The 12237-nt window shown below is 43.7% G+C and overlaps 1 protein-coding gene across 1 annotated transcript in view; it reads right to left on the bottom strand.

Moving 5' to 3' along the window:
- Positions 1-3863: 3863 nt before the first annotated feature.
- mtdha (metadherin a) overlaps positions 3864-12237 on the bottom strand; it is a 74757-nt gene continuing 66383 nt past the window's right edge. The window contains exons 11-12 of the mRNA XM_063060074.1: positions 9316-9469; positions 3864-5664 (exon numbers count right to left, since the gene is read on the bottom strand). Of these exons, the coding sequence (XP_062916144.1) occupies positions 5594-5664; positions 9316-9469 (225 nt within the window). The 3' untranslated portion in view covers positions 3864-5593. The remainder of the gene's footprint in view (positions 5665-9315; positions 9470-12237) is intronic.

Raw genomic sequence — 12237 nt, forward strand, 5'->3', positions numbered from 1 at the left:
CCCAGGCTGCTCCACGAGGCAAGGGAAGAGATTGCTGAGCCTCTGGCTAGGATCTTCATGTCCTCATTGTCCATGGGAATGGTACCGGAGGATTGGAGGGAGGCGAATGTTGTCCCCTTGTTCAAAAAAGGTAGTAGGGATAGTCTGGGTAATTATAGACCAATGAGCCTTACGTCTGTGGTGGGAGAGCTGTTGGAAAAGATTCTTAGAGACAGGATCTATGGGCATTAAGAGAATCATGATCTGATCAGGGACTTTGTGAAGGGCAGATCATGTCTAACAAGCCTGATAGAATTCTTTGAGGTGGTGACCAGGTATATAGATGAGGATAGTGCAATGGATGTGATCTACATGGATTTTAGTAAGGCATTTGACAAGGTTCCACATGGTAGGCTTGTTCAGGAAGTCAGAAGGCATGGGATCCAGGGAAGTTTGGCCAGGTGGATTCAGAATTGGCTCGCCTGCAGAAGGCAGAGGGTGGTGGTGGAGGGAGTACATTCAGAATGGAGGATTGTGACTAGTGGTGTCCCACAAGGATCTGTTCTGGGACCTCTGCTTTTTGTGATTTTTATTAACGACCTGGATGTGGGGGTAGAAGGGTGGGTTGGCAAATTTGCAGACGACACAAAGGTTGGTGGTGTTGTAGATAGTGTAGAGGATTGTCGAAGATTGCAGAGAGATATTAAGAGGATGCAGAAGTGGGCTGAGAAGTGGCAGATGGAGTTCAACATGGGGAAGTGTGAGGTGGTACATTCTGGAAGGACAAACTCCAAGGCGGAGTACAAAGTAAATAGCAGGATACTTGGTAGTGTGGAGGAGCAGAGGGATCGGGGGGTACATGTCCACAGATCCCTGAAAGTTGCCTCACAGGTAGATAGGGTAATTAAGAAAGCTTATGGGGTGTTAGCTTTCATAAGTCGAGGGATAGAGTTTAAGAGTCACGGGGTAATGATGCAGCTCTATAAAACTCTGGTTAAACCACACTTGGAGTACTGTGTCCAGTTCTGGTCACCTCACTATAGGAAGGATGTGGAAGCATTGGAAAGGGTACAGAGGAGATTTACCAGGATGCTGCCTGGTTTAGAGAGTATGCATTATGATCAGAGATTAAGGGAGCTGGGGCTTTACACTTTGGAGAGAAGGAGAATGAGAGGAGACATGATAGAGGTATACAAGATATTAAGAGGAGTAGATAGAGTGGACAGCCAGCACCTCTTCCCCAGGGCACCACTGCTCAATACAAGAGGACATGGCTTTAAGGTAAGGGCTGGGAAGTTCAAGGGGATATTAGAGGCAAGTTTTTTACTCAGAGAATGATTGGTGCGTGGAATGCACTGCCTGAGTCAGTGGTGGAGGCAGATACACTCGTGAAATTCAAGAGACTGCTAGACAGGTATATGGAGGGATTTAAGGTGGGGGTTATAGGGGAGGTAGGGTTTAAGGGTTGGCACAACATTGTGGGCTGAAGGGCCTGTACTGTACTATTCTATGTTCTATGTCCAGACTGTGTTTGATCTTCTAAGTATAGAGGAGACCACATTGTGAACAAGAAATGAAATAAACTAGATTGGAATTGCAAGTAGATTGCTGCTTCAGCTTTTGTCCCTGGATGGTGTGAAAATAGTACAAGATTTCTACTACCTGTGGTTGTAAGGGAAAGTGCTGTGTGGAAGGAAGGAAGAATGGACCAGGGAGTCATGTAAAGGACTATCCCTGTGAAATTCTGAGAGGGGAGGAGAGGATAAGGCGTGTCTGCTGGGGGTGGAAAAAAAATCACTGAAGGTGACAGAAACTACAGAGAGCAGTCTGTTGAATGCAGAGGTTGGTGGGGTGGAAGGTGGGGATTGGAAACTCTATTGTTTTGCTCTTATTCCTTCCATCTGCCCCACCTCTTTCCAGACCAGTTTCTCAGGTTTGTGTTGGGCCTCATTGCAAGAATGCAGATCACAAACTGGTAAGTCATAATGGGAACTGCCATTCACTGCCACCAACCTTGCACTGCTTGTTTCTGCCTCCTACCCAAGATCGACGAACCTTACTTCCTCATAGGCCCATTATTTCTGCCTGCATCTGCCCCCCTGAAAATGTGCCTGCATACCTCGACCCTGTTTTATCCCCCTTGGTTCAGTCCCTTCCCACCTATAGTCACACTTCACATGCTCTCAGTCTTCTCAAATAACTTTTTCTTTCCTTGGCCTGATCACCTCACTTTCTCATCGATGTCCAGTTACTATCCAATTCTATTCTCCCCATCGAGGCCTAAAGCTCCCCATTTCTTTCTTGACAACAGACCAGATCAATCCCCCTCCACCACCTCCACTTTCTGTCTGGTAGAATGATTTCTCTTTTGGCTTCTTCCACTTTCTCTAAACCCAAAGGTGTAGCTATAGGCCCCCCGTGTGGGCGTCAGTTACGCTGCCTTTTCATTGGCTAGGTCCAAGTCCATGATCCAAGCTAATATTCCCCAACTCTTTCTCTGCTACACTGACAATTGCATTGGTGCTGCTTCATGCACCCATGCTGAGCTCAATTTTGTCTCCAATTTCCACCCAGCCTGGTCTATTTCTGACACCCCTCTCCCCTTTTCTCCATCTGTCTACCAATACCTTTTATAAACCCAGACACCCACAGCTATCTTGACAGCACCTCTTCCAGTCTCCTGTAAAAATGCTTTCCTTCATCACTGATGCTACCCTCACCCCAAACTCCTCCATTTCCCAAACATCTGCCCTCACCCCATCTACCTGCCATTAACAGGGATAGAGTTCCTCTTGTCCTTGCTTACCAACTCATGAGCCACCACATCCAGAACATTATTGTCTGCAACATCTGCCATCTTCAATGGGACCCTACCACCAAACACATCTTTACCTCCTCCTCCCAACACTATTCTCTGCTTTCCACAGGGATTGCCTCCATGATTCCCTTGTCCATTTATCCCTCCCCACTAATCTTCTTCCCGTCACTTACCCCTGCAAGTGGCAGAAATGCTACACCTACCCATTTACCACCTTCTTGACCTACATTCAGTGCCCAAAACACTCCTTCCAGGTGAGGCAACACTTCACCTGCAAATCTATGGGGTCATCATCTGTATCCAGTACTCCCATTACAACCTCTTCTACATTGATGAGACCAGATACAGATTGGGGCTATGTTGAGCGCCTCTGCTTCATTCGTAAAAAGCAAGATTTCCCACGGCAGTGGCAGTTTCCCAGTCCCAGTTTCCCATTTTAATTCCAAACCCAATCGATGCATGACCTCCACTTTTGCCACAATGAGGTCAATATGTCAAGTCAGAGAAGCAACACTTCATATTTCATCTGTGTAGCCTCCAACCTGATGGTATAAACATTGATTTCTCTAACCTGGTATTTTTCCTCTCTTTTCCTTTTCTTCAATTGTCCACTCTGGCTCCCTTCTTACCTTCTCTCTTCTCCTTACCCACCTACCATCTCCCACTGGTGCGCCTCCTTTTCTTTCTCTAATGGTCCACTCTCCTCTCCTATCAGATTCCTTGTTCTCTAGCCCTTTCCCCTTTCTACCCATCACATCCATACTTCATCCGCCCCTCCTCCAACCACCAGGCTTCACCTATCTTCCCTTTCCCTCCCCCACCTTTTCTGGATTCTACCTCCTTCCTTTCCAGTCCCAATGAATGGTCTTGGTTTCAAACGTCAACTGTATATTCATGACAATAGATGCTGCCTGACCTGAGTTCCTCCAGCATTTTGTGTGTTGTTCTGAATTTCCAGCATCTGCAGAATATCTTGTGTCCAGACCATTTTACCTCCTTTTGGCCCCTTTCTAAGTGTGACTGTGGGGGGAAAGAAATTTACATACAATACATACATTCATTTGCTAAATTTATTTCAACAAATCAACTTAGAAATTCATTGCATTTTAACAAACTTTAGAACATGTAAACATACTTGCTATGTTTTTGAAACAGGTATAAATACATTTGTTTAACTTTAGTAATCAAGGTAATTACAAAAGCACAACAAATACCACGTCATAACCAATTAAGGCAGGTTATCGGGAGCATAATGACCATTATTTAAACTTTGCAAAATCTTTGCTGTCCTGGGTCAAACTCATTTACAGGTTTGACACAGATTAGTGGACAAAGTACCATTAGTATCAGCTCATTAAACTTCGGCCCCATTTACTTCCACTGTGTAGTTTAAACATTTCACATCCATTTAAAAAAAAAATCATGGCTTGGTATGATCAGGTTAACTCAAGGAGGTGATGGAACATACAATGGTCCTTTATCAAGAGAATGTATGGCTGGTAAAGTTATTAAAGAATGCATGTGGCTTTGCATGCACTAGTTACTTCTAACAATACTTGCCAGCACTGCAAAGTAGACTGGAGATTTATCTGTGTGGTTATGGTTTAGATTCTGACCAGACTACAAATTTAATAATTGGTGGTTTTCTTTAGTATTTGTGCTTCAACTCTATTTTCAAACCTTGCATTTCAAGTAATTCCATTTGTCCACATGCAATTTAATTTTATCCTGTGCACCCATCCCTTCTTTCTGGCCTGCCAAGGTGTGTGGAAGCACTGGCAATGAGACCTGTGACCAACACCAGTCGCTCTGCTGTCAGTGATCAGTACTCAGTTAGACTGTGCAGTTTGACAAAACCTGGTGACTACTGAGAGGTGTTGACATGCATGCATCTCGGGTGGGGGATGCTAAGTGCAGTATTAATCCAAAATCCAGGTTGTGCAGACCCACTTTAATCATTGGTGGGATGCCATCACAAGATTATTTTATGGAGAAATGTGTCTATGGATATTTTGTCGTGCCTTTTCAGGAGTTAATTGGCACAAAACGTCACATGCATCTGGTAAATTTTATCCCATATCCACCCTCCCCACTGTTTTGAATCAACCTTTAATTGCAATTTTCCTTTAACATTTTTCTTTCTAAACTACAGGTTAAGGCAGTAAAATGTCACTCCTGATATAAATTGAAATTCTGTCCACAAATATTAAAGCTATCTAAATATTTACTTCCCTTTTCCTTCCTGCTTGTCACTCAACCCAGTACAGATTGAACACCATGCAATCTACGTTTAACTGCATTTTGTTAAAGCGATATTTTTGCTGCGGCTCATAGTCCCTCCCAAAGTCAACAGTGGTTTCCATTCTTTTGAAATTAAACCCACATTTGGGAGGTGGGTAGAGAAACAGAAAATGCAGTGTTATTCTAGAAACTAGTCCTTGTACAGCCTGGACTCAACTTTAAAGTCAGGCTCGCACTGAAGGTTTCTTGTGTGGAGCTAATGGTCACATGTGATTTGGTTCTGCACTTACTTCCGAAATGCTTTAAAAATCACACATTTTCTAGTGTCAAACATAGACCCAGCATTAGTGGCTGTAGACAGCATCAGTGTTTCACTTGAAGTTTCTCACATTGTATCAAATCAAGTTGCTCATGCGCTTTGCAACAGCCTTTTTTAATAAAAATTACAGTCAAATTTTCTATAAAATTCTGTACATTTTCACAAATTATTGCATAAACAGATTTCTTCAAGATCATTTTGCATAACAACTGACCACTGAATACAAAATAAAAAGCTCATGTTTCCCTTCTTGCCCTCTTCTTCTTCTTTATCTGCTTCGGTGATTCCCAACTTCCTTCAGATTTTGCTGAAATGAGATAAAGAAATGTGTGTTTATTTTCAGTATCTGGGCCCTGCCAGAAAGGGCCACATTTAGTGCCTTAGAGGAGGAGGTGGTGAGCTCCCTTTTTGTCTTACTGATCAAGATGTTCTTATAGTACTGTTGGGGCAGGACTTTCAGGACTTGGATGCAGTTGGGATGGTGTGCAGCTTGTAGGGGCTTTGCAGGGTAGGTGTTCCCACACACCTGCTGTCCTTGCTATTGTGGCAATACAGACCATGGGTTCAAGAGGACAATTGAAAGATTCATTACAGTCAGACTAATAATGCTGGTATACCTCTGACCACAACAGCACAGTAGAGGCCCTTTGACCCATAATGTTGTGCCAACCTTTTAACCTACTCCAAGATCAATCTAACCCATCCCTCTCACATAGCCCTCCATTTTACTTTCATCCAAGCACCATCTACCCACAACACTGTTTAAAAAAAACTACCCCCTCCCCACTTAATTTCCTCCAATCATCTTAAAATTATCCCTCTTGTATTAGCTATTTCCACCCTGGGAAAAATGCACTAGATGTTAATTTTATCTATGCCTCTTATCATCTTATACATCTCTATCAAGTCACTTCTCATCCTCCCGGAACTCAGCAGGCCAGGCAGCATCTATGAAGAGGAAAAAACAGACGATGTTTCTGTCCAGCCACTTCATCAGGACAGATGAAGGGCCTCGGCCCAAAACATCAACTGTTTATTCTTCTTCATAGATGCTGCCTGACTTGATGAATTCCTCTAGCATTTTGTGCATGTTGCTCTGCATTTCCAGCATGTGCCGAATCTCATTTACCTCTCATCCTCCTTCGTTCTAAAAGGAAAAGTCCTAGTTCACTCAACCTATCCTCATTAGACAGCATTCTGTTAAACCTTCTCTACACATCTGTAAAGCTCCCACATCCTTTCTCAAACTGATCTTCTGGGATTTTCATGCACAATAGTTTCTAAAGTTCAGAGAGAATGGTGCAAATTAATAAATAAAGTGAGCTGCATCTCTGTGGGTGAAAATGCCTGGCTAATGAGAGGTCAAAGGAATGTGGCCAGACTAGTTCAAGCTGATAGTAACTCAAATAACCATGCATTGTGGGCAGAAGAGCATCTCTGAACGCAAAATATGTTGAACCTTGAAGTGGATAAGCTACTGCAGCAGAAGACCACAAACATATACTCAATGGCCACTTCATTAAGTACAGGAAATGCCCAATAAAATGGTCACTGACTGCATATTTTAATTCCCTGACAATTAAAAGCGAGACCACTCAGTCCCTATGTATCTCCACAGCAATCCCATCCTATACTCCTCAGAGTAATTTACAGTGCCCAACTTAATCTACCAACCAGTACAACTTTGAAACCACAGCACCCAGGAGAAATCCACAAATTCACAGGGAGAACATGCAAACTCCACACAGAAAGCACTGGAGGTGACAACTGAACCCAGGTTGCAGAAGCTTTGTTAGTTCTGCCAAATCCATATGCCTTGAGTATTTTTAAAAAAAGTTAATTCATGGGATGTGAATGATGTTGATTAAGTGTTCATTGGTTTGATCCTAAAAGCATGACCTTCCAGAAGCTAAGGAAATTTGCCATGTATGTCCCTGTTGATCCCCACCAACTTTTTATCAATGCACTATAGAAGACATCTGATTTGGTATGGCAACTGCTCTGCATGTGACCTCAAGAAACTGCTGAGAGTTACAAACACAGCTCAGCACATCATGGAAACCAGCTTTCCCCTCAATGAACTCTGTCCACACTTCTCACTGCCTCAGTAAACAGCCAGCATAATCAAAGATCCCAGTCCAGACATTCTCTGTTCTCTTGCACATTGACAGAAGGTACAAAAGCCTGCAATCATGCACCAATAGGCTCAAGGGCACATTGTATCTCACTGTCAGAGTACTATTGAACAACCCCCTAGTACCATAAAATGGACCCTCGACCTCGACTCTATACCTTGCCATAGCCTGATACCTTACTGTCTAACCTGCACTGCAGTTCCTCTGTAACTTAACACTATTCTCTTAATTGCTTTTCTGTTTGTACTACCTTGAGGTGTGGATGTTTGGAATGACATGTATGAATGGCATGCAAAACAAAGATCCCCCCCCCCACTGTATCTCAGTACATATGACAATAATAAACCAATTACCAATTCATTGGGAGTCAACTACACTGCCATGTCTCTGCAGTCACAGACAAGGATTTGGTAAGGCAGTTTCCATACATGGGCGTAAACTGTTGATTTTTCGAGCAGAGACCCTTCATCAATCCCAATGAAGGGCCTCGGCCCCCAAGGATGGCTGTTTACTCCCCTCCGTAGATGCTGCCTGACTTACTGAGTTCCTCCAGCCTACAGCATGTTGCTCAAGATTTCTAGTATCTGCAGAATCTCGTGTTTTTTTGCCAAAACAGTTGGCTTCTTAGCAACAAAATGAATACATTTCTGGATCTTTGGCCCAAGCCATCAGATTTACCTTCCAGACAAGATTTGGAAGGAGTTAATTTCTTAGCTCTCTGACTAAAAGGTTGCTGCAGCTCCGTCCATTTCCACCTTGACAAAGATCAGCCACAGAGGACAGTTAGAACACCAGCACTTTGTGGAGTATATAATCAGTACCAAAATATTCAGTTGTGTCAAATTAAACTGAAGCACCAACATTTAAAAGCTTGAAATTTCAAAGCTAGGGATAACATAGCTGTTGTGTTGCACCTCACATGGTATATGTAAAAGAAAATGACATCTACAAATTGCAGCTTGGTGGCAGTAAACTAAAAATACATTGAGGAAAGATAGACCATCATAACTGCCTCAATAAGTTCATTAATTTTAGAAACTATTTCAGTCCCAAACCCAAAAATAGTTCAGAGTCAAAACAGCAGTTCCCTCAATACAAAAAAATAATGCATTCACAAAGGTGAACTTGTGTGGCTGATCTATAAATCAGTTCGTTACATGGGGCGAGGGAGTGTCATGCCACTTGCTCTTAACATCCACTGGCATTACCACTGCCTCAACCCCTCACCAACATCCCCGGAGTCACTGTTGATCAGAAACTCAACTGGACCAGTCAAAAATGCTGTGATGTAATTCAGAGGCTAAATATCTTGCAGAGATTAGCTTGCCTCCTAACAACCCAAGGCTTTCCCTCCTCTACAAAACACAAAATAGGAATGTTATGGAATAAACACTTGCCTGGAAACTCAACAACATCCAGGATAAATAGGTATTTTTAATCTACACCTCATCCATCATTCTCACCATTTACCTCCTGCACCACCAGCACACAGTCACCCTATCTACAAAAATGCACTGCATTCATATCATCATCATCTACTAAAATGAAGAAGCTGTACCACAGAGGAGAGCTTGAGGTAATAGGACCATCATCAACTGCAAATTAACCTCCAGCTCACATACCATCCTCTGTTTGAATATATTGCCATTCTAAATACTAGAAATTCCTACATAACACTGTGGGAGCATCTTCAAGCTACAACTCACCACAAGCTTATCAACAACAATAGGAGATATTTTGAAACAACTATACAATACCTACATACTTGGCACTGTAATTTCTCCATTCAAGGGGAAACAATTGGAAAGAATTTAGGTACTGACCTTGTGAAGAAGGCTGGCTATTCTGTTTAGTAACAGAAGCGGAAGGTTCCGACTCAGATAGTATGTCTGGCACTTGGGAAGTGATATCCTGGGAAGAACTTTTCAAAATGATAGCTGGTTCTTGGCTGATTATGACCGGCAGTGCCTCTTCATCCTGTGGAGAAACAACACCTCATTGAAAAAGTTCAAGACATTTGAAAGAAGTTTAATTATTTATTTAGAGATACCAATTACATCCAAGCGACCAATTATTCTATGAACACATACATCTTTGCACTGTGGGAGGAAACAGGAGTGCCCGATGGAAACACGTGGTCATGGGGAGAATGTACAAATTCCTTAAGACAATGGCGGAACTGAACCGGGTCACAGGTGCTGTAATAGTGTTACGCTAACCACTACACTACCATGCTGCTCTTGGGAATGCTCAATATACACCAATAAAGACACACAACTGAAAAGCTACACCACCTTGCAACAACAGACCACTGCATTAAGCACAGAAACATTCCAAAGTTGCTGGTGAACGCAGCAGGCCAGGCAGCATCTGTAGGAAGAGGTGCAGTCGACGTTTCAGGCCGAGACCCTTCGTCAGGACTAACTGAAGGAAGAGTTAGTAAGAGATATGAAAGTGGGAGGGGGAGGGGGAGATCCAAAATGATAGGAGAAGACAGGAGGGGGAGGGATGGAGCCAAGAGCTGGACAGGTGATAGGCAAAGGGGATATGAGAGGATCATGGGACAGGAGGCCTGGTGAGAAAGACAGGGGGGGTGGGAAACCCAGAGGATGGGCAAGGGGTATAGTCAGAGGGACAGAGGGAGAAAAAGGAGAGTGAGAGAAAGAATGTGTGTAAAAAAATAAGTAATGGATGGGGTACGAGGGGGAGGTGGGGCATTAGCGGAAGTTAGAGAAGTCGATGTTCATGCCATCAGGTTGGAGGCTACCCAGACGGAATATAAGGTGTTGTTCCTCCAACCTGAGTGTGGTTTCATATTTACAGTAGAGGAGGCCGTGGATAGACATGTCAGAATGGGAATGGGATGTGGAATTAAAATGTGTGGCCACTGGGAGATCCTGCTTTCTCTGGCGGACAGAGCGTAGGTGTTCAGCAAAACGGTCTCCCAGTCTGTGTCAGGTCTCGCCAATATATAAAAGGCCACATCGGGAGCACCGGATGCAGTATATCACCCCAGTCGACTCACAGGTGAAGTGTTGCCTCACCTGGAAGGACTGTTTGGGGCCCTGAATGGTGGTAAGGGAGGAAGTGTAAGGGCATGTGTAGCACTTGTTCCACTTACACGGATAAGTGCCAGGAGGGAGATCAGTGGGGAGGGATGGGGGGGACGAATGGACAAGGGAGTTGCGTAGGGAGCGATCCCTGCGGAATGCAGGGGGTGGGGAGGGAAAGATGTGCTTAGTGGTGGGATCCCGTTGGAGGTGGCGGAAGTTACGGAGAATAATATGTTGGACCCGGAGGCTGGTGGGGTGGTAGGTGAGGACCAGGGGAACCCTATTCCTAGTGGGGTGGCAGGAGGATGGAGTGAGAGCAGATGTACGTGAAATGGGGGAGATGCGTTTAAGAGCAGAGTTGATAGTGGAGGAAGGGAAGCCCCTTTCTTTAAAAAAGGAAGACATCTCCCTTGTCCTAGAATGCAAAGCCTCATCCTGAGAGCAGATGCAGCGGAGATGGAGGAATTGCGAGAAGGGTATGTGTGTTGCTTGAATTTCCAGCATCTGCAGAATTCCTGTTGTTTGCCAAGATACTTCATAAAGGTTTAAAGAGAAACAGGTGCTGAGTTAACAAATGGTGGAAAGGGAATGCTCAAGCTTTAGATGTGGTGATAAAGTTGCAATTACAGGATACAGCTTAGGCAGCTAAAGAAGTAGAAACCAGAAATGGAAGTGGGGGGGGGGGTGGTGGAGGGAATGTAGAAGGGTCCAAGCTTTGGGGAAAGCAGTCAAAGTTCTTTCTTCAGATGTATAAAGTGAGGAAAGGAATATTAAGACCTAAATGCTGAGAAAAGTGTGTGAGCTGTGTGGTGGATGAGAAGGACACAGGGAATTCATTCAAAATGTAGATGGAGAATGGAGGCAGCACAATTTGGAAGTTACCATTATTGGAGGTTAGCTGGAATTGATGAGTCTCAGCCAGTTCACCTTGGAGCCCATCTCTCAGACCCTGGGATGCTCCAGTGGTCAAGGTAGCACTACTGTGATTGCTGGCATGCGATGGACTTGTCATGTCATTACACAGTACCTACACTGTACAGGATGCATTCTGTGACCTGTACTGTTTTCATTAAATTGTTAATTTCATTAGCCAATCCTCCCTAAAATCCTTAATGGGAGGCATTCAATACCTCCACAATGATGGGCTTTCTTCTGTCCTAAATTTCTACAGGCATCTCATATGACAGGATTGTTAGAACTTAACTCTACCTTTTCATTACAGCAAGCAATGTCTCCGAACTCACCAAAACACTAATTTGGCTAATTTAATTCCACTCTTGAACATGCTGCTCAAATAACATCTGTTAATAATCTTGCACTGTGGTTACAAGGGCATAGCAGTCTTGGCAATCCGTGGACCAAACATCTCTTCATTAATACATCCATTTACAAGTGTAGGGAATTGTTAGAAAGGTCATTTGCCCTTTGAGAAGGCGAGAGTGAGCCATGTACTGAAAAGTTGCAAGATTTGGACCAACTAAATCTGAAAGTCACTATGTAATGTTGGAAGGGACTCTGAAGGGACTTTGTATTCCCATGTGCCTGCTATCATTGCTCTTTCTGGAAGTAGAACTGATGAGTTAAGGAGTTGCTAGCACAGTAGCCTAAGCAAGTGAATGAATTTTGTAGATGGAACACACTGCAGCTATGCTGTGCCAGTGATGCAGTCTGTGATAATGGGTGCCAATCAAA

The sequence above is a fragment of the Mobula hypostoma genome, chromosome 1, assembly GCF_963921235.1.
Source record: "Mobula hypostoma chromosome 1, sMobHyp1.1, whole genome shotgun sequence".
NCBI lineage: Eukaryota > Metazoa > Chordata > Chondrichthyes > Myliobatiformes > Myliobatidae > Mobula > Mobula hypostoma.